The following is a 23,963-nucleotide window of genomic DNA, read 5'->3' on the forward strand; positions in this document are numbered from 1 at the left end:
TCATAGAAGAGATGCCAATCATTTAAGATGAAATTGAAGACCTATTGCCAAATAGGTAGTCATTAATTAAATACGAATGTCACAAATGAGGGCTTTATTTTTACAATGGAAAATGAGGGCTTTTGGATAATCAAAAGCCATATTATGTAGATCACCAATATGATCTAACCTTATAAGGGTATGCATTGTTCCACAATCAATGTAGATCTCTATTTGTTTGTGGAAATACTAATTTAGAAGAAGTTTGTCTTGAATATAGCGTAATTTTAAATCAAATCGAACAATTTTCCGTTTCATTTTTTCAAAAGTAACAACGCAACAAGACTTGAGATTTTTAAAAATCTTGATTTATAAAAAAAATACGAGGTCAAAATCAATAAATTAACCTGAATTCATCTCAATGAAGGATCAGAACCTTATGAGCTAAAAAGGTGATCCAATTTGCAACCTCATTAGCTTCACGAGTAATATGATATATACCTTATATTGCAGAATTTTCTCCTTTCCTTATAATGTGAGAAGCTTCTATGGGGTTAAATAGATGCCTAGTGAAATGTTAATAATTAACTTCTCTCGTCCTCAAACAAAATTCTAATTGGTTTAACATCTTTTTCACACGCACTTTGATAATTTTTAGTACAGAAGTGTAGGGCTTTTGCTAAATAATGTAAAAGCAAGAATTATGGACTAATCTCAAGGTCCAATTACAGGTTTCTAAAATTGCACACCTTTAAAAGCCGCTGGTCTTGATATCACCATGTCTAATGAGTAATTGCACCAAAGCTTCCTCCTAGGAAAACCTGGTCAATCCAGTTTATGTACCCATACGCAAATGAAAAGCATTAACGAGGCTCAGATCAACAAAGCAAAACGTCAAGGTAGAAACAAGGGTATAACCCATAAAAAGCTCAAGCAAAATTGAGACTTTCCTTGATTAGAGGTGGAAAATTTCACATAATATCAACATGGACAACTTCGGCAGTTTGGTAATCTACAACATAGCCCTAAAAAGGAGGGAAACACTTGAATTATTGTACATCAAAATTACAATCTGCCGAAGTATACAAATTGTTTCAATTCTTCCCTGCATTTATAGCCGCCTGCACAAATTCTTCACAACTTTTATTCTCACCAGATAACACATCTGCCAAGGCACCAATAACATCAAAAGCTTCCTGTAAGTCCCCAGCAGAAGTCATATCATCCAACCATGATAAAAGCTCCTTTGAGAAACCTACCATCTCCTTCATATCCAATACTTTGTCCTTCATTACTACTTCCCAACTCTCTAAGCCATTTTCATCATCCCCTTCGCCTTCTTTCGATGTTCCTTCACCATCAGTAGATGCCCCAACTGTGGACTGTTTTGGTTTGAAGAACTGCTGGAGCTGTTCTATAAGACCAGTGTACACAAGCATAGGTTGAATGATGGGTAGTAAATCATCACTACCACTTGTTACTTGTTCAGATCTTGTGGAACTTGATCCTCGAGGCAAAGATTTGCTGTGCGCGTGTTGCATGTATGCGTGGTAGATCCCTCGTTGAATGAAGGCACGGCGGTGCTGGAGCCAAAACTCATACGACTCTGTGAGGAGGGAGCTTACCATCATAAATTGTACAGTCTCTTCTGTTCCACCAGAAGGCTGCAATGGAGACGAGGGTGAAGGTCGAGAATCAGAGGATGAGGTGAGATATGACGAAATTGCCCTTGCCATTGAACGACGCTGAGAACCACTCCCTTGATCTAGCAGGTGACGAGCCATCTGGATCATAAAGGGCAGAAATTTGGAGTTACTCTCTTTCCCACCACCTTTGCTGTCTGAACTGAAAGACGCTCCTGTTGCAAAACGGGCGAGCATCTGCATAGAGAACAATAAAATGGTCAAACGTGGGCCACCAATATCCAACTTCATATCTTGAGGTTGGACTACATAATTCTCGCTAAACCAATTTTTGAATGAGGGTGATTTCTTGTAATTTATTTTGAGCTGCGCCCACTTCAGCTTCCCCCACCTAGGATTATCCACCAAACCGAAGAGATAGTGCAGGATATATTCATGTACTTAGATTTCAGTGATTCTAGAAGACAAAACTAAGTGTTCATTGTGTGAAAGAAAAAAAATTAGAATTAAGCATGTAGTGACCCAACTAATGCCCGTCACTAGAAGAACCTTAATACCCTTTCAAATATGCATCTTTAAAAGTAATAGATCATGATTTATGGCACGAAATTACATTGGTTATCATTGCGACTCAATGACTAGTGGAATTTCACTTCCCCAAAACAAACTCTTGTGAAATTGAACCATCAAAAAGAAATTACTCCCTCCGTCAAGATACATTACCCAACAAAACGAAGGGGTAAGTATGCTTGACCATTTGGGAGATACTGGCGTTAGAAAAAGAGGGATGTGATTGGAGATAGTGGATAATGTTACATTGACGAAAGAGAAGAGAGGCATAAGTAGATGTGATAAGAGGATAGTGGAAAATTCTGTAATATTAAGGAGAGAAAGTAGAAGAGAATAGAGGTGCGGTCCCAGCCCAAAAAGGGAACAATGAAGTATCTTCAGGCATTCCAAAATGGGAAATAAACAATGAATTTTGATACGGAGGGAGTATCAAATTGTTGGGCATACTATCAAACTGAAGAAACAAAAAGTTATCAACACAAAAATCGGACATACCACCACAACACAAGCAAAGAAGCTAAAGGTTGAAAGAGTGGTCATACCAGAACAATGTCATACATCAATAGCCGAAGGCGACTTCCATCAGCACGTCCAAGCGCATTGAGATTATCCCAGTACTGGTCCACATAGCGGACATACTGACCCAATGGAACAGCAGGACCTCTGATAGGAAACAAGGCATTACAGAGAGTTTCATTGTTCCTAAGGGTAGCCCCTTCCCACTCTTTCTTGGGATTCTTCAGAGCAGCATCTGCTCTTTTAGCTTCCTGATGACACTGGAAATGGATGATATTGAAATGACTCACTGTGGTGTAGACACATTCTCCTCTAGCACTTCCTGATGTGCCAGCACCTAAGTTTACCCGCTTGCTGTAGGAGTATACTCCTAGCAGATCATTGGGTCTCAAACTGTAACCTTCTCTGCATACCATGCAGGCTAACCCATCTTCTTCTTCCTCCACATCTTCAAAACCTTCAAGGTTTGGCCGAGAAACAACTATACGCTCTCCACCATCAGAAGACAGCTCTTGCCGCATTCCGAGTCCCTGTACATGCCAAAATTAGCACAAATTAGCTTACAGGCAATTGAGCTACATGTCTATACAACCTATTTTATATTGAAGAAGAGCAACCATAAGAGAATATTATTCCCATATTCTCCTACGACAACATACCTGTAGCAGTTCTTCCCTTTTCCTTAGAGCACGACGCCTCATCTCATCCCTTGTGGCATGCCGTAAGTTGAGAATTTTCTCCCCAAGGAACCCATCTCCATTTCCTTCCTTGTCAGAGAGAGTGTCCAGTAAATTTTCAGCCCTTGCTCCAATCTCATTCTCTCCAGATACTCCTTCCAATGCATGGAGCAAAGGTAAGATGCCTCCCTCGTTGATGCAGTTTTGTGTTGGCAAATGGCCCATTGATAGTCCTCTCAGCATAGATAATATAAGGGGAACAGATGGAAGTTTCAAACCCAGTGTCCACTCTGCCATAGATTTGTAACCAGGATGCCCAGCAACTGCAAATATCTCTCTAAGATGCCCAACTGCAACTCCAGTAATTCCCTTCTCCAGTATAATATCCTTCAATCGCTCCCCACAAGAGCTTGTTTTAAGGGACTCGGAGACTCGGACAAAGTTCTCCACTGCAAACCTCTGATTGACCGCTCTCTGTGCAATGCCGTCATCTTTTGGATCATCTTCATGCTGCGTTTGTAGCCTATCAAATTCTGTCCAGTTCTGTAGATATGGATCAAAATGCTGGACAAGGGCTTCCATGGCTGAAGGTTCACCATAGGTCAAGTAAGGCAATATTCTAGCAACCATCTCGGTGTTCCTTTGTTGTTTACTTGATTTCTTCAGACCAGAAGTATGAGATAGTCGTTCCAAGAACATTAGTACTATCTTCTTGGCCTGTTCACCAGCACCAGTTTCTTCACTAGTGATAGTAAGACCACTCTGGGTAATGTTGATATTATCACTCTCGTTAGCTTCCAAGGTCAGTGCCTCAACAATCAAAAGAATGCCTTCAGCGGCCTCCATAGCATCAACAGAGAAAGCACGTCTTGCAGTTTCAAGAAGTAGACTTAAAGCTCCTAGCCTTAATAGGGCTCGTCTGTTCTCCCTTATCTTACAGCAATACATCAGAAGATTGAGCACCACTATTAACTGCTCATGGTTGGACTTCAAATCATCTCGTAGCCGCTGTATATTTAACCAAGTTAGCTCCAAATTGATGCATGACAGCTTGAAAAATCAGACTGGTTATGAACACTGCTAATACATTGCCAATTAGATACTATAGATTGAAGCTAAAGAAGTATACTAAAAGCGATCGTTTACATGAACAAGTGTGTAAAGCCCAAATGCATTTTGATATAGGTGCGACAAGGCGACTCAAAAGATTCAAGTTAGACGATCTTTCAAATTATTAGATTTGGATCATCTTACCGTTCAGAGTTGCGAGTAGTACTTTGGTGTTGATTTTAATAAGTGAAGCCCTTATTTGTTGCTTGTTTTACTTGGAAGATCACTTAAGCCCAAGAAGCATGGAGGAGCAGCAATTCCAATGTGTGCAGCGTGTGTGCAAGCTAAGCCCATCTCCATTGGGCCAATTTTGATGCTTGTTTTTACGTTTGTATTTTAGTTTATCTTTCAGCATGTAATAAGGAAATAAAGCGACTCTTGGAGTTCCTTCATTAAACCGTGCAATTATGTGGAGAGTCTCCTGAAAATTCCAGCTTTGATTAAGGTAGTAAAGTGCTGAAAATAAGGAGTGAATTAGAGTCTCTCTTCATATGCTTAGGCGTGTGTTTTTGTGGAGCCTTTTGGCTAGCGTTTCAGCCATCTTTTGGCATTCTTCCTTGTCATTTCTTATAAATATGAGTAATGGAATGAAGAAAATCAGAGTTGATGTTTGATTTTTTTAAAGTGAGTTCATTAAGCTTTGTTTTGAGTTGGTCTCATTTCAAAAGTATTTCCTTATTGCTCTGAGTCTCTTCTTGAGTGATAAGATTAGGGGAACCTTGTGTCTTCAGTTCTAGCCTAAGATCCCAATAATTTTGAGTTTGTCTTGGATTATTGGTTACCTTTTGTTTTCCGGTCATTTGGAGTGTTTTAAAGTGAGATTCAATTCCATCAAGTCTGATTCTTCTACAACCTATTGGAGTGGACTTATTGGACTAGATCACATGTCACAGTAAGAATCATAATAACAGCTTGTCAGTATGTTTGGAGTAGCTTCAAGCAAGCACCAGTAATAAATCAAAATCTACACCAATATATGTACTCATTCTGGGAAAGTGTGTTCCATAAGGCAGAGGCAAACAGTAATCATGGCTACAGAGTCAGGTGAATCAGTAGAGAAGCAATAGCATAGAAAGCATTTTTACTTTATGTTAGTAACAATAACTATCAAGAAAATCATTTAGTTAGAGAGCAAAAAAGTATGAGTGCAAATATTAGTTTTTTAGCTTCTCCAAGACACTATATACATGGCACCCACTATCCAACAATTTGGTTGGCAAAGTTAAGGTCAACTGATTATCAGAATAGCAAGCAAGCCAAGCATTCATCAGATTCTTACCAAGTCAATTAACAAATTTCCTAACAAATATTTGAAAATTATGCAGTTATTTTTTTTCACCCCCTTCTGTTTACCTAGTCGTCATAAATATTAATCCTATATGAGCCCCATAAAATCTCTGCAGAAGGACACATAATGACACAACCAAAGACAAAAAAATTACGAGCTGTGGAAAAGAGAACCCTTATAGTAAATATGACAACCTACCTTAATCATGCCCAATATGATTTCCATCCCACCATACTCCCTAACTGCACCTGCTATTGCAAACTCAACCTCTGGATCTTGAGATTCCTCTCTATCTTCATCCAGCTCTTTAATCATGGGTTCTGTGGCTTCACCATCCAATCCCTACCATTGTATCAAAAAGCATAAGAAATGATAGTTAAGACCTTTTCAATAAAGTAAGAAAGCTCAGAGCAGCAAAATTCAAAAACCGTTGCAATCCCAGACATATTACTCATCATGGTTAAACTATCATTCAGAGATTGTAATCACATGACATGGTGGGAACATGAGTGTATTAATGCTTATCACAATGTTATTTTACTCAGTACTCCACCCGGTTTTTTTATTGGTTTACCCATTTCTTTGGGCACGGAGTTCTAGGAGAAGTCTGTGGGTCATAGAAGGAAAGAGGAAATATTAATTAATTGGCATACTGTATTGAAGTTAATGTTGTGGGCAATAAAAATAAAGTGAGAAGGTAAAGCATTCCAAGAACAGAAAAAAGAAGTGGGTAAGCTGAAAAAGGAGAACCCAAGATGGAAAGTGGGTAAACTAATAAAAACCAGAGGGTACGTCAGAAAAATCTAACTAAGTCGTTATGTATCACAATACCACTAAACATAGCACACACACACACATTTCCTATTAAGGGTTGGTTGTTTCACAAGAAGCTAGCAGCACCAGTAGTCATAAAACCAGCTCTTCATGTTTCCACAAGTTATTAGGAAGTCACAAGGCCAAGCCTCCATGGGGATTTAATACCAGTTTCAGAGTTTCAAGTAGCAGCTAGAGACGGTCAATCCAATCTGCATCAGATTAAACTAAACTAAGGAGCTAGAGCTAAACCTGGAGACGATATGTCACAATCATAGGAGGACAATCTCTTGTTGAAGCAGTACCACCAGCAGTTAGCATGGTCGCATTAGCAACAGTATTTGACGATTGAATGTTGGCCTTCTTCCACACTTGCTCATAAACTTGAGCAACACTCAGATCTAGAGAGATGATATTCCCAGCAACTAGCAATTCCATTCCATAGTCATCTTCTATAAGACCCAACATATCCAGCTGATGACATATTTTGTTTTTCACGTCACGCATCAGAGGACCAACTTCAGCACTAGAATAGGGATTTTTGGTCATGTTACCCCTAATAAATTCTTCCTGAGTGTGGGCCTTATTAAGAATCAGGAAGTACACGGACTCTGGTTTTGATGGACAGATTAGATTGCAAAGTTGCTCCAAGATAAACTGCATAAGACACAATCATGAGCAACTAAGATGATTGGAAATCAGTCATAATAGGAAACAAATAATGCTACAGGAGGTGTAAAGGGACAGATATTTCTTACCAAAGAAATTTGTCCTTTCTTCTCATCTCCGTGAATCTGCAAACCACAGATACAAGCCCGTATAAATAGTCGCTTATTCTCACTGCTTTCCTGCAGAAGGCTATCCAGCAAATCTTTCAGAAGACGATTGCAATCACTAATTAATTTTGTCTTCTGGACGACTAATCCCCGAATGACAATGAGGGCTTCTAGAACTTCAGAGAGCAAGTCGTCTCGCATAAATCTGACATGAAAACAACAGTAATTTGAGGATAAACAGAGCCATTACCAGAATTTCAAAAAAGAAAAAGAACACAAGATTTATTCGAAAACCTTGCTCTGATGTTTGGGATCTCCAAAAATTTCCCAAGAAGCTCTATTAGTTTGTGCAGTATGAACCCCTGTGAAATGTCGATATGCAGACTCCTCTCCAAGGATTCGATATTGTTAACTTCTTGCGTAATCAACTTGCATATGGTGCTTAAACATCCCCCGGCAGTAAGGAATAAGCGAGCATCTTCCATCTCTATCATCTTAAAGAGCAAGTCAAAATACTCCACAGCATTTTCAGCAGCAGAGAGAGTCAAGGGCAACCATGCCATCAACAAGTTCAACAAGCGGAACCGTCTAGATGAACTCTGGGCACAGAGCAGATTCACCAACATACACATCTCTGATCTTATTGATTGCGAACAAGCACTTAGTATAAGTCCAGAAACCCATGATCCCAGTTCAAACGATGCAAAGTTATTCCGAGCACAAGCACGGCGCTTCCACCTAAGTCCATACTTCAAAGCTAAAAAGTCATATCTCTGAGGTCGTGACTTGTGGCCGGGACCTCTGAATGCCTGTGAAACTTTACCCTGCCTCCTGACAAAATCAAGATATGATGCACCCTTTTCCCATTCTGAATAACTCAACAAATGAATGTCTTGAGTCTTCTGTGAACCATTCCAATTTCTCTCCACCAACTCTGACGTAGAACTACTCACATTGGCTGGCACACCTAATGTACCAGTAACATCTGAATTACTAGCATCTTTTGATGGTTGAGATTTTCCACTTGATTCTTTGTCCAGCATATCAGCTTTCGGAGGGGTACATGCCTGAGATATGATCCTCAAGCAAGGAAGAATTACATGCTCTGATATGGCTGGATGATTGGAACCCACTTTAATTGAAGTAAATAGCAACTGGAAAACAACACGTAGCCTCGATTCCCAAAATTCATCAGTTGACGAACAAATCTCTGAGAGCAACAACATTTCTTCTCGGGTAGCCACAGCAATGTCCATGGATCGATGATGTTCAAGGCAGTACAAGACTTTCTTCTGTATCAGATTATTCAACTGATTAACAGCATTCATATCACCCTCGGAAAAAGCACAAAGCACAGCTCTTGCTTGTGAGCGAGCAGACTTTGGACCTTGATGAATATTGTTCTCAAACAATTCCGTTAAGATGCCCGATGCGACAAGCTGTCTCTTTGAATTAGGATGCTTTGATAGAACCTGCAATATCTCAAGGCACTGGACAACAAACGTGGTAGCACAGCCATAGCAACTGCTCGGTGTCCTGGAAACCACAAATCTTGAAGGTTCTGTGGTCTGAGCACAGTGTTTCTGGTGCAGATAATTCATCAAAACTCGTCGAAGCCCTTGCAGTGTCTGGACACTTTTGCTCACAGAATCAAAAGCTGCCTTGCACTTCTCACCATAGAGCACACCTAGAAGTGCAATTTTACGATTTATCTTACAGGAAGGTCCAGGCAAGGAAACCATCATCTGCTGCACAGAATCCTTTTGCTGTGAGTCTATATCATTCTCACCAATGCTGGATACAATCTTAAGTAAGGGTTTTTTGAACCCCAAAAGTTGTTGATACCTCCTGTGGGCATTTTCTGATTCAGATTCAATTGCTGCAAGTCCTCTCTTCATATCCTCGTCATTTTCCATGTTATCGAAAGTAAAGCTGGGTTTTGCCATGAAGTTGAACTCAAAACGGCCATATTTACTGTATCCACATTCATTGCACAGAAATGAGTCCAAATTTTCATAATTGATGTTGCGGCATTGTCTACATTGATATGCATTCTCATGGCAGTTGCTGCATATACCATGCCTATCAGTGACAGGCCGGCTACATCTTGGGCATTGCAACGGTTCCATTGATGAAGCCTGAAGATTTTCATAGAAGGAATCGAGTTCAATCATGAAGTTGCAAGCAGTAATCGGAATAGGGAAATCTACTTTCAGCTCTGTCTGATTAGACGCAAGGTGGCAGCTTTTGGCGCGCTTCCACAATGACCAATTATTTTTTAACTCTGATAAATCGGTCACAGGTCTGTTGTTATAATACAAGTTCAGAACCTTAACTGATTTGGACTTCCGAGCATCATGCACATTCATTGTAACAGATTGAATGGTGTAGCTTCCCGTACATTTCACTATTATACGGTTATCTGTGAATTTAGTCTCAGATTTCAGGCTCTCCAGCTTCATCCTACTGTAAGGCACCTCAGGAGAGCTACAAGAGACACAAGGCTCACTTTCTAAATAATATCCATCAAACTCCACCAGACCACTCAATGTGTTGTATATACGAGAATTTGGATGATTAGCCAGTAGTTCATTCTGCATATGAAGAGTCTCATAGAAGCACTGAATGACATCAGAAGTCAAGCATTTATCTAAAAGTTCAGCATTTAGCTGCTTTGAGCTCACATCAGGAACTTTGCCAAGCAACCATGTTTGCAATTCCGTATACTCAGCTATGTTTGGTCCATACATCGGCAAACACTTCACTTTCTCAAAGAGCACCCTCAACATGTTCTCCTTAAACAACTGCTTTCCGTGCTGCCAGATGCCGTGAAGAACACACTTTGCTTCAGCACGCACAGCACTTGAGTTCCACTCAAGAAGAAAGCAATCAATGAATTGCCTCAAGACTTCACCATCCTTATCAGTGAAGATGTCAACAGCAACTTCCATGTCTAAGCAAGATTTTTCAGAACCAGACTCTGTTCCATCATCTCCTTTCTTTTTCTTCTTAGTATCCTGCGACTGTGATGCAGATTTATTAGAGCCCACTGCAGCATCCCCTGATTCCACTTTCTGAGAAGAATGGTTCATATCCTTCCCAGTGTAGAAAGCCAAATTTAGGAGTTTGAGTGTCTGAATGACAGACTCCTCCCCAAGATAGAATATCCACTTCAACAAAAGAGGCAAAACTTCTGCATGCCTCAAACAGTACTTCTGCCAGTTTCTAGGACGTGCAGCAGCTACTTCAGCCATTGTGCACAAGCACTTTATGATTTTAACACTTCTTTCATATGGGACAGGATTCTGAAAACCACCAGTCTTGTTTACATGTTTGTGCAGCCTCTTAATTTCACTTGAGAACTGCCACGAGTCCCGCACACTGTAATAGTGAGACTTGCTTCCACATAAATGCAGAAAGAGTCTTCTTGCATACCTTCTAACAAAAGTTGTGTGTGGATTATTTATATAACTGCAAAGAACATCTTGATATCCTTCTAATTTCAAGTCTTTGCTGGAAGAAAGTTTGTACACCTTCTCTTTTTCCCCACTTTTCTCATGCTTTTCAGGACGAACCAGACTGTAGACCAAACGGAAAGTATTCTCCAACAAGAGTCTATGATAGTCGGCAAAGATGTCGACTCGATGGGCCTTTGCATATGAATCTGAAAAGAACGGAGAAAAATTGCCTGCTGGAAGCTCTCTTCGGACACTTAGTAGAGCCCCGCACCCAGAACCATGGTGCGAACTAGATGAACTTTCAAGATTACCAGCAGTTGACTTAAAAACATGGACTAGCTGCTGCAAAATATCCATGAGATAATTAACAAAAGACTGTTGGCGAAGAACATTACAAGCTCTTAGCAGCTGCATAGTGAAGTCATTCTTGTCTTGGTTGTCTGAAGATACTGCAGCAGCAAATGAAGCAGACAATGGATTTTGAATATAGCTTCTATCAAGTGTATCGGAGGATCCACCGGATTTTGGAACAGAGCCATCACTCCCAGGCTGGTGCCAATTTCTTAGCATTAGGGTAAAGAACATACAGACAAGGATTGTGACTTCACCACAAGAAGATCGACTTCTGGCAACAAATGGTTTTTTAAGATTAATCTCATCCAGAAACCACTTTATCAGTTTCTCCAGATCTAAGCTTTCAGGGTTTGAGCTATGTATAAAAGGTCCACCGACAGCAGAAGATAGCCGATAAAAAAGTTGCATGACAGGAATAGCTCTAACACCAGAGGTTGTCAACATCCAGCCTCTCAACTGATCCAAGAGCTCGGAGAGAAGCAAGGAATTTACAGCTCGCTTCGATTCAGAGATCGAGATTGGATCCAACACGGAAGGTGAGAAATCCTCAAGCTCATTGGGTTCCAGCACATGGATAGATGGGGTAGAATTTTGCACATTTGAGTTTGACGAGGTTGGCAAAATGCCTGAAACACTTAACTCGCCGGAGGGAAAATGAATTTCAGTTCCCTCTCCACCTAAATTTTCCACTTCTATTGGGATTGCCGTCATCAGATGATCTCGGGAATGTGGTGGAGGAAGCCGATCTGCATCCACCACTTCATAACATGCTTCACATAAATCAAAATCTGGGCAAACAGTGCAATGCCATCTTCGCCTTAATATAGGAACAGTGGAGCAACCATCACAACAATATTGAACCGAGGATGTGACAGTTTCTTCTTCCATCATGACCTGGGCATTGCCTCCAGACGCAGTCACTGTATCCACATGGGCCGATGCTGAAGTAGCATTGTCTGCCGCATCATCAGTAGCCAGCATAGTTTGCTTTGGAAATGGAACTTGGAGCAATCTTGAAGAAATTGCCAGGCTATGCATAGGATGAAGAAAATTATATCAGTAGTTTAACCAAAAAAAGGTGAGACAAGAATACAAAAGGCATAAGAAAATCAATTACCTGCTTGCTGTCTGGACAGCCTCATTAGGAGAAAATAAAAGTTTCTTTAACAACACTACTGCAGCTGCGACGGAGTGTCCACCAGCCTCCTTCCCATGTAAAGCCAAACATTCCGCATAGCAATAAATAAGTTCCACAGAAGATATGACAATATTATTCATGGTCTGTGTGTCTGGCTGCTCTATCTCCAATATTCCCCACAAGACTTGCATAAGCCCATCTACTACTTGAGAACCTGCAATATCACAATTATTAGAATTCAACTTCCAAAGAGCTGGCTGCAACAAAGCTCAAAATTGGATAATAACGTTAGTGTGAAACCCTTAATTCCCAATACTACCAATTTAGTAATAAGAGATCCGAAACTGCACATATTGGATTGAAATGTATGGAATGTCATCAATAAACTAATCAAAACTATGGCTCAGTGATGATTTATGCACCCTCATCCATGCAGATCAATAACTCTCTGATAAGTTGTATCAACAGCACTAGATATAAGGACAGCTACCATTACTACTACTGTTTCACCATTATAACTCATAGTAGAAGCACAAACAACAGCAACAGCAAGAAGGAGAAGAAAGCTACTAAGGCAAAAAGCTCACCAAAGAAGGGCAACATAAAAAGCTGATTCATCTCAATTTCAAGTTTCGGAGAAAAACTTCTCCTGACCCAAAAATTTTGTACAAATTGAAAAAGTTCTAAAATAGGGAGAAAAAAATAAGAATGACACCGAGTAAATAAGCATTTTATAAACTAATAATAGCCAACCAACAGAAGCACCTTTTTGACGGTGTACAGATGCCTTACAACAGACTTCATTTCAAACCTAAAATGACTAGACCTCAAAGAAAGCGGCGGCATATAGTCTCACTGGTCAGAAGAGGCAACCACTCATCCGTTGCAAAATATAATTACAGAAACAAAGAGAAAGAAGAGAATTTAAGAGCTCCTCATACCATTCATCTCAAGAAAAGCAGCCAAATTTGACCTCCGATGCAAAGCAATCTTAGACACAGCGTGCATCTGAGCTGTGAATTCCTCTATAATCCATGCTGATGTAGAACCACCCACCCCCAACCTTGATAATATCAAAGCTGCAGATTTTACCACACCAAGAAGGCGCATACTATCCTTAACCTAAGAAAGTAATTTAGATCAGAGGACATCAAATCATAATGCACAACTCTAATCTGTAGAAACTGCATCTGATTAACATGAGAAAAGAAAGACATGAAAAATAGAGTGCCAAAAGAATGGATTAGTACTTGGTAATAGATTTCTCTTTTAGGGTATGCAGCCTGCAAAATACGGCATGCAGAAGACTGGAGTAGTGGCTCTCCATCACTTTCAAAAATAGTTTCAAGCAGCTGCTTGCACTTAAGCACACTTAATTCTGGTTTCATATCTTCAACTTTTGAGCACCCCTGAGGCTTGCATAGCAAATACAATCTTGATAGAAGTTTGAGCCCGTCTGCCAACACTTCTTCCTCAGGAGGCGCAGACTGCATAGAACGGATCTTTTTCCTGGATGTAATAGCCCATGAATTACTTCCAAGCACACGAGATTCCATGTCAAGAACTGCATCCATTTTCTCTTTCCAGCCAAACTCGTCTTTGGGGCGTCCATAAACCTCCAGTGAGTCTATTCTAGGCAATGCAGAGCCATTGAAAGTTGTACCCACTGACACTGTAAATTCTTCATCAGCAAGGAGAGACTCGGCAACAGTAAAAGGAATGTCATACCAACACCGCATGCCTTCATCTAATTTGATCACCCTCTGAAAAATAGTTATATCAGAAGGGATGTGATTTGCTGAGGTATTTCCAACATGTACACGGATGCCAACCATTACTATATCAGGGTTTGAATTTGACACTGTAATCTGAAAAGAAGAATGAAGTTGTCAATTCAGATGGATAGGACAATAAGATGTGCTCAATTTTCACGAAAGGAGTAAGACACAAACGTTAAAAGTCTAAACCTCAACAAACCCATTTGTGCAACGCAAGTCATACATGATGGGGACTAACAACTTATTGTGAGGCATTAAAAGCTATCCACACAAAAAAAAAGTGAAATGTCACCCTAAGGGCATGCTTGGATTGGGGTGGGGGTAATGTATTAAGGGAGTAATAGAAGAAAATTTCAAGATAATGAAGGTGGATGGAGGTGCACAGAGGAGGTGGTAGGCGGAAATATGTATTGATTGCGTAAGAAGGGGGAAGTATTACCCTCATTTTTTGGGTTAATAGTCATCAACCAATCCACCCCCTAGGGTAATGTATTACCCTCTTTTTGAGGGTAATAGTTCCCCATCCATCTCTCCCTCCCCACATCATCTACATCATCTCTTCTACTCCCACCTAAATTCATCTTCATTTTCTTCATTACATCTCCATTATAAACTTAATGCATTAACCGCAATCCAAGCATATGCCCTAAAATAAAAAAATCATTGTGATTGGCGAAAGATTATCACAAGTCCACCTCATGAAAGATTTTGCCATTGTGCAATTTCACAATATCAGGATTAACAGATGGGAAACGGTACATTCAGGTAATAGAATGGTTGAAATACCTTAAACCCAGAAGAGCTGGGACTTTCAAGAAACCCATCTTCAGATGTTAAGCTCTGTTTAGCTCCTTCAGAATCGCCATTTCTGACAGCATCACCACCCAATTTTACATCAGCAGTGATGCACACTGTCTTCTCAAAGAAATCGAGAGGAAATTCAGGGTTCACACCAGCGTAAGCTTTATTGCTGAGGATGTTTGGACCCAATTTTTTTACCTTCTCAGATGTTGCATTTGACCCAGAATCACCTGCAGCTTGAACATGTGAAAATATCTGAAGGCTACCATCATCATGCAGGATAAGAGAGTGGATCTTGTCCTTGGATAAAGGTTTATAAGCAGTTGCACCAACCACAGGTGAGTTTGAACCAACTGCATGTCGTATATTCTGAGAGAAAATCTCATGAGCTCCCAAGGACACAGCAAGTGCAGCATTTGATCTCCAGCTTGAAAAGCACACAAATAACCCACTACCAGGCATCAATTCTTTCCAATGATGCAACCCAGCTGGTCGTCGCTTGTCATCTTGTTCATCCTCATATACAGCCGAAATCTCTGTTAAAGATGTTGCATCTGAGTTCAGCCGCCCAATAAAGGTACTTCCATCTTGATACGATACAAAGAGTAACTTATAGGTAGATGAGAAGTACAAAGACGACCCTTTGACATGGACATCTCTAGTGGAAATATCAACTTTTTCATTCAATTGTTTCGTCCCCGCATTGACTTCAGTCGACAACTGGAGCTTGAACAAGTTTCCCAGTTCTGAAAGCACAATGAGATAGACTGTACCCTGAGATGCCACAGAGAGTACAGCATCCGTAATCATCTGATCTGCCAACGTGAAGTAATGCAAGGGGCTGATGTTGTCCTGTGATAGATCATAAATCTTAACGAACCTATTAGTGACCACCATCAGTTGCACTTGAGAGCCTGGGACCCAATCAACCCGCCTAATATAAGCACCCTGAAGAGCTAATTCAATAGCAAGACGATCTGTCACTTCACCCCGAGGAGTAACAGTGAAGACCTGGCAGTCATCGTACCCAGCGACAGCAAGATAATTCTCAGCCAAAGGGTTAAAAGCAAGATGCACAATTTCAAAACGAACTACATTCTTCGAAAGAGGCTTAACATTAGTCTTGTCCGCCGTCACAGGTGCGACAGTGGCCTGTCCAATAAGCTGTCCAACATCAAATATAGCAACTTTATCACCCTCCCCCACAGCAAGCCTACCACGACCGCTCACACTGAGCAAAGATTTCATAAGAGCGCCACTAGCTAGAAGAGAACGGAGTTCCTTTGCATTGGAGTAATCTGCCTTAATCTTAAGATCTAAGGAACCACTTTTGTAAGCCTTCTTCAACTGCAGGAGATCAGATCCATATGATAGTACTTTCTCTACTCCTAAAATAAGATTTTTATCTCTCGAAAGATCTCCATCCCTTCTCCTTGTGATGGAAGGCAGAAGCAAGTTACAAATTTTAAGCACCTGAGCCTCAAGGTCAAGTTCTTCATAAAGACGAGGAATTGCACCTTGGATGTCGTTAGGGACAGAAAGCCTCAGCGAGTTATCTGCTTCAATAGAAGCATCTTCATCAGGATCCGAATCACTATCTGGCAATTGATCTCCATCCTCCGTGAAAGGCAGTAATGATTGGAAACTGCCAGGGCCTTTAGCAGGTGCAACATTGCTTCCAGTGAATTTCCTTGGCTTCAAACACTGGCATGTGCTCCCTCTAACACCCCCGGCTCCACAATCACAGAAGAAACGACTAGAACGTGAGTATACAACACGATGACCACGGTGACACACTTTTGCACAAACAGAGCAACAGCCTTTTGACACAGTCAGATCACAAGTATAACAAAAGTACCAATGCTGTTCCATGAAATTGCTGCCGCTAGAAGTAAATGTGCAGACTTTGGAAGCAAGGGCCCGTTCACTACTGGAATCCTCTTCATCGTCCTTGTCTATGCTTGCCACCTCCCCATCAGATGTTCCATCGTCCTCATCTTCATCTATAGATGCTGCATCATACTCAAAAGACACTGAGCTACCATCCTGATTAGCACTAAGAATCAGAGTGTCGGTACTTTTTCTAGAGCCACCTGTTCTACTAGAAATAGATCCCAGCCCACGACTGCTCCCGGACAAGGATTTCGCAGTGCTTTTAGTTGGAATAGATGCAAAAGATCCAGAATCAGTCAGAATAACCTCAAAGAAACTGAAAAGGAACTTCAATCCCTGCAGCTGATGCTCCTCAACAGCGAGCTTCTCCATCAAAGAGAGACTACTCTGCAGCAGTAGTCTCATTGAAGGCTCGTCTCTTAAGAGTTGAGTCACAAAACCAAAATAAGATTTTGCAGTGTGAATATCATATACTTTAAAAGCTGTCTCCAACGAAACAAGCAAAGCATTAAACAAATGGCTGTATAATTCTCTAGAAAGCGGGTCATCAGGAGATACAAGGCACAAGATGAAGCTCATGGTTGATTCTCTGAGGGACATTAAACTTCCTTTAGCACATGTAACTGCTGATGTAAGATTAGCAGAATCTTCAGTCGAGAAACTCAACAATCTCTTCTCAAACCACTTGGACAGACAGCTTATATCTATACCAAGAAATTTCTTTTGAATTCTTTGTTTGACATAAGGGCCCAGGTCCCCTGACAAAACATCAATAAAGAAATTGAGAACCTTGGCATTGACTAATTCAGAGTGACAGCTTTCTAGAGAGTCGATCAGAACAAGCAAATCACCACGCTGTGAACCATAAAGTTCAACATCCTGTTGGGAAACATCTTCAGCACCAAGATAAAATCTGAGAACATTGACCCCAATGAGATCTCGCTGAAGAGCGTCCATCACATCAACAGCTTTGACAACTAATTGTTCAACCTTAACGTGGTCGGCACTCCCACTAAGATTGATGTCCGAAAGAAATCCTTCAATCTGCTTCATCAGAAACAATGAACTATAATCTGGCCCTTCTGCACCTGCACACCCACGACATATATCTCCACACTTCTCACCCAAGTTTTTAAAAACCTTATCATATTTCACTGACATCACAGAGTCAAGAATCTCATGGAGCACGCCAGTCTCCAAAGAAATTCCTCCCCTTGTCCCACTGATTTTAATTAGCAAATCAAGAAGACAAATTATTCCTCTGATACTGAGAATAGAGGAAATGAGGACCCCACTGGAGGCTTGAGGGTGCGTGGGGAAACCATGAAGCATGCATTCAGAGGATATAACACCCAGTAAGTGGGAAGCCCTCTTGGTTGTTACACTGTCAATCTTTGTAATGAGGTCATAAACAGACTCCAATCCCACATGAACAAGACCATTCTTCACCAGGATTTCCTCCGTCATGCACTCATCAAATTCAGTGTGTTTGAGAAGCAAAAGAGGAGAATAATTCTGGGCATGTGACTGGTTCTCACTAATGATGAACAAAAAGGCCTTCTGGTACACACTGATATATTTAGTCAATAATGCAGACAAACTTTTCAGTATCACAGGGACTTTATTAGTTTCCAACATCAATGCGATGAAACCTTCAGCAAAGGCAACGAACTCCGAATCAGATGCATTTTCTGTCCATATAAAGTCGACTGCTGGGACAGAATTCTTAAAACAGTAGCTTCCAAAACCAGTATAAAGGAAAGAAAGAACCACGGAAAGCCACTGCCCACTTCTCAACCAGTCCCAACCAAACTCCAGAATGTCATCAGGCATGGAAACAGAGCACAAGTGCTGAAGCAACCTTGAGATCATATCCACAGGGTCCACATGGCTATTTACAAGATCATAATGTCCCAGCAATAAATGGCTAAAAAGAACAAAATGCTCAATATTTGATGTATCAAGATCACAGTTGGCACTCCAAATGGAGGACAGACGGTTCACTGACAACCCAGCAGCAGGCATATCCAAGCAAAGCAGAAACATGTACCTCTCGAGAACTAAATCTTCAATTGTTGCAGCCTTCTTACCCCTCCATAGCCCCACAAGTGGTGAAAAGACAGCATATATGTCATTCCAACTCCCAAAGGGACTAGCATCGGCTGCATCACAGCTAACCAGCCTCGCAGGGCCAGATTCAAAATCAATAAGATGATTAAGCAGGTTGCCGAGGAGAGACTCTTCCTTAATAAACGAACTCATAACCTTCCCGACTACAATAGAGGACCAAGATATCACAGAATCATTGGGTTGGCGATTCTGGCATCCAGTAAGTCGGGCTACATTCAGCTTCAATCTGAAATCCATGAGCAATGATGTTGGACAAGCACGAAAATTCAACAACATATGTCGAAAAATTACAATCAATCGTGAAACTATCAGAGCCCAGCAAGATAGTTGCGAACTGCTCAACATCTGTGAACTGGCAGCAAAGGTCTTTAAATGAGAGAAAATGAGGTCTGCTAGAGCCACCTTTTCACTTTCAGAAGACAGATGGAAGGCCAAAAGAATAATCTCCATGTGAAAGACATTAGGAAGAGAGATGACAAGTTCCCTTAGTATGGGACAATTTGAGCGTACATCTTTTTCTTTTTCAACTATAAAATTCACAAACTGCCTGTAAAGTTTATTTCTCAAATGGCTGCCAGCTGAACCCACTCTACAGACTAATGTCTGAGCGACCAATACAAGGGTTTGATCATTGTAAGCAAAAGACCCATTTTCAACCTTCAATATTTGAAGTACAAGGTGCTCCTCCAGCACATCAGAGAGAGCATGATGCTTAAGCAGACCATGCAACATCTCGAAACATATCTCTTGAATTTGCTCTATCCTCCTTTGCTCATGAACACCAGGCCCACCATCAAACCCATCATAGTAACAAATTTGAGAGCCAAGCATCGCCAGCAGAGAATCAATATGATCTCTGCCAAGCTTCTTGCAAGCATCCTCATACACAGGAGCACACCATTCTGGAGAAAATACGCAGGACTTAAGGAAGATGAAAATTTCAGCAGCAGCTTGTATTATCATTTCATAAGAACCAGTGAGGGGATTAACAGAAGGTACTTGCTCATATCCATCATTTGATCCAACAGAGCGACCACCCTCGGAAAAGAGATCTCCAAATAAGGCTTCATCATCGTGGCAATTAGTGTTTTCCAACTCAGGAATGGAACTGGATTTTGCACATGAAGAAGATTTCTCAAGTTTTGGCTGCAATTTCACTCCCTCATTATGCAAGAAACAAAGAAGATGTATCAGATTATCCACCCACTGCATTGATTTAGGAAATATGATTTCCAAGAGTTCCTCAACTGTGTAATTCTTCGACAACAGTATACTGCCAGATCGAACTTGACACACACCTCTGCCATCAGGATCAGATATACCCAAGGAGAGGTCTGCACCCAAATCCCTCACCACATGCTTCTCATTTCCTTGATTTTTAACATCGCCAATGAGTTTCACAACATAAATTACACAGCGAGGGAAGTAAACCAAAGGAGGTTTCAAATTACTGACTGACTTGTTATATCTCCATACACTAAGATCCAAAATACCAAGTATAGAAGCCAGAACACATGCCCTAACGTTTTGGAAGACCCTCTTACCGCAGCTAAGTATTTGTACCAAATGTAGAAATTCTTCAAGGATATTCAGTACAGCACTGTCATAGTAATTTTCGAACGCTATATTGCTACTTATGAACTCAATTCCCGGTCTAAACATGCCAGGAAACACGTCAGCAAAAGCAGCAATACTCTGCAGCAATTCAGAGTCCAATTCAACGTAAGGGACACTCCTAGCAAGATTTCTTAGTAACTTCAGAATATTCAATGAAAGAGATAGTTTTCGACAAAAGCTCAAATCTGCCAGTTTAACATCGAATGCTTCCGGAAGCTGAACAAGTTCTGTACAGAATAGGATGAGCCGGCGGATGCAACCTAAGTGAAGAACAGCCCAATGCTGAGTTGAGGACACCAACTTGTTGTAATCTTGGGTATAGATGGAGTCTGTTGGCGATTGTGTCGCATTACCAACTTGCATATCTGACGTCAATCTCATAACAAGCTGATCAACAGGTTGTTCTCCTTCACATACAGCAATTGAGAGCATCAGTGCTATTATAAATGACTAACATATATACATAGAATGCAATGGCATCATATAAGTTTCAAAAGTAGCATACCTACGGTATTCCACTGGGTGTGCTTTTCAAACAAAGAACCTCCCTCTCTAAAAGAGACAGGAGGCAAGCCATCTACAAGGGAACTTGCTATGCAAGACTGAGATGAATCAGATTCATTATCAATCTGACCCAATAATCCCATTTCCAGCAACTTCACCGCAAGATTCTGAGACTCATATACAAGCAAAATCAGTTAAGTGCTTTCTATTTCGATCTTTTCATCAAAAAATGCATAGAATTTAGAATAGAATGTTTAACAACAAACAAAGAACAGAAAAGTCATTTTCTTTATTACACAGCAGATGATAAGTAAATATGAGAAAGAAAAATAACAAAATTTCTCCAGCTTCAAGCAAGTTACAAGCAAATGTATTGAAAAAACCAAAAATAAAAGGAAGGAAAAGTAAATTCAAAATACAGCATCATGATGAACAGTCAAATACCAAAGAAACACACACTATACCAAAATATAGCTGATTGGCAGTATTGTAGGTTCCAGTAAATCAAACTCTGACACATTTCTGAAAGTGAGTGTGGACAAAAAAGAATCACATTATGTTATCCTACTTTTAATATCACTGGAGATTAGAAATAAATAAAATAAAACGCAATGTATATTACATTATTCTATTTGATTATATTTATTTTAAAATGTTGTCTCTTGCCTTTTGAAAAGAAACTCATTATTGTTTTATCTCCCAAAATATAGAATGGGAAACGATGTGTCCTTTCATGCAGAATATGGCCTTTCACTTGCATCCTTAAACATATATAATTTATATGCATTGATAAAGACCTACGTTATTGTTCATAATGCAGTTATTAGACACACATTGTGTTTGTCAGACCTCTACTCTACAGTAATATCAGTGTCGGTTTAGAAGGGAAGAAATTTGTTTTATCCTTTGATATGATTGCTTATAAACCTTGGGCACCGTATGAGGGGGCAATAAAAACTTAATGGTGACTTTGGATTCAATAAGAATGGATTCATCATTTGGTATAACTTTTAATTTTTAGGGAAAATTGACATGAATGATCCCAACTTTCACCGGTCATCTCAAAATAATCACAACTATGGATTATTCCAGGATAATCCCAACTTTTGAGGGGCCTTCTCAAAATAAGCTACACTATCACTTTTCTTGCCTATACTAATCCATTTTAGGTTTATAATACATACAGAATTAATAGTTCGATTATTTGGAGAAGGTACCTCCTAATGTTGGGTCTATTCTAAAATACTAATCCAAAGTTGAGATTATTTTGCAAAGACGGGTGAAAGTTGTGATTATTCATGTAAATTTTCTCAAATTTTTAAAGGAGCATTTTGTTAATTTTTGTACTAATTCGATTTATCTCATAATAATCCATGTGTTGGGATTTTGGGAACATGGTAAACAACAATTTGTGCTTTAGTAACCTATGAAATGGAAAAGGAAGAAACCTTAAAGCTATATGTATTCCATGATTTCGATTTTCTTTTCATAAAACAACAGCACATCACTCCACCAAGTAACAAGGCAGAATTACAAAAGCATACACTGTCCTTAACATCCTCCTCTCCGTGCTCCTTTTACCTCCTAATATTTGCTAATCGTATCAATGAAGTCACCGACTCATGCTACATTTAATCAGCAAAGTATACAGAGTTTGTACTGAAAGTTTCTCCTTTTTTCTTCATTCCTTCTGTTACATTTTTAAGTATAAACACAATATAATTATGTTGATCAGATATTTCTTGAATACTTCATATAAGGAGATATACCATTCACGAAATGTACCAAATCTTGGCTGGTTGTGCTCAAGACCATTCCTAATCCCAAACTGAATTAAAGTTCAAATTTTTCTAATATTATATAAATAAATAGCTGATCATGACTTTCCACAATTTGTAATTTGCTTTAGAGTGTGTAGAAAATTATATAATCCAATGATGCAAATATATTGCATTCACAAGCTCTCTAATCTACTTTTAATCAAACGAAAGAAATAACAATTTAACGAAAAGCCATTACATTACCACATAGACAAGATAGTCAGTCCACAGTATTCTCCACAATTACACCACATTATAGTAGTATGAAGTATGAACCACTGCATAAGCTTGAACGCGAAATATATATATATATACTTCATACCATAACAAACATCAGCTATCTACTACAGCACAAATCACTGACCTGCAAGCTCAAGTCATCACTAATATTCGATTTCTCCAAGCAGCACAAAGCGAACTCCATCGATTCATGCAAAGTAGCAACAACCTCAGGTTCCACATGCTCAACTGCTCAAAAATCCACAAAAAAAATTACAAAAAATGCTATAAAAAAAGCGAAAAACTATATGATCAAATTAAAGAATGAAATACCTGAAAGCGATCGAGTGGCGGTAGCAATCAAAAGTGCAAGAGAACAAACAGAATGAATCTGAGAAATACTCCAACATTGAAGCCCTAACTTCTTCGCATTATCATCAAAATCAGATTGATTTTCGCCATCGATCGCTTGAACACCGTAATTGAGGATAGAATAGAAGTGATGCAACCCTAATTTGAGTGAACTGGAAGTTCGAAGTCTCAAAGAGAGATCGCTTTGAGTAGATGATACAGCTTCGACAAGTTTCGCGAGTTCTTCCGCCATTGTTGCACCTTGAAAGAGCGATCGGATGACCGAAAATCGACGATCAATTCATTGATGAAGTAGAGAGAGAAAAGAGAGAGAGAGAGAGAGAGATATTTGTCGTTGTTGATGTTGTTGTGAAATGGTGTGTTGGAGAAAATTGAAGGAGATAAAGAGGGAGGGAGAATTTAGAGGAGGTTTAACTTGTTAAGGAGGTGGCTTTTGGAAGCACTGAACTGGAGAAAAGGAGGAAGAACTGGGACTTTATTCTTTGCCTTGGACAAGTGTTCTTGTTC

The 23,963-nt window shown here is 40.0% G+C and overlaps 1 protein-coding gene across 1 annotated transcript; it reads right to left on the bottom strand.

The window, feature by feature from the left end:
* Nucleotides 1-893: 893 nt before the first annotated feature.
* On the bottom strand, nt 894-23,955 carry LOC104907046 (auxin transport protein BIG). Its single transcript, XM_010695904.2, has 14 exons — nt 23,418-23,955; nt 23,230-23,333; nt 21,047-21,212; nt 14,887-20,948; nt 13,573-14,190; nt 13,264-13,444; nt 12,302-12,536; nt 7,667-12,214; nt 7,355-7,577; nt 6,849-7,253; nt 5,982-6,125; nt 3,368-4,393; nt 2,735-3,238; nt 894-1,859 (listed from the first exon to the last, which is right to left on the bottom strand). The coding sequence occupies exons 1-14, from the start codon at nt 23,686-23,688 to the stop codon at nt 1,074-1,076; spliced, it is 15,273 nt and encodes a 5,090-aa protein (XP_010694206.2). The 5' UTR covers nt 23,689-23,955; the 3' UTR covers nt 894-1,073.
* Between the last annotated feature and the right edge of the window lie 8 nt (nt 23,956-23,963).

The sequence above is a fragment of the Beta vulgaris genome, chromosome 2, assembly GCF_026745355.1.
Source record: "Beta vulgaris subsp. vulgaris cultivar EL10 chromosome 2, EL10.2, whole genome shotgun sequence".
Classification (NCBI taxonomy): domain Eukaryota; kingdom Viridiplantae; phylum Streptophyta; class Magnoliopsida; order Caryophyllales; family Amaranthaceae; genus Beta; species Beta vulgaris.

Coding starts and splice junctions, on each gene's coding strand:
- LOC104907046 (XM_010695904.2), bottom strand. CDS start 23,688: ATGGCGGAAGAACTCGCGAAACTTGTCGAAGCTGTATCATCTACTCAA. Junction 13,445..13,572: donor AAAGAGAAATCTATTACCAA/GTACTAATCCAT, acceptor TTACTTTCTTAG/GTTAAGGATAGTATGCGCCT. Junction 12,215..12,301: donor GCTGTCCAGACAGCAAGCAG/GTAATTGATTTT, acceptor TCCTATGCATAG/CCTGGCAATTTCTTCAAGAT.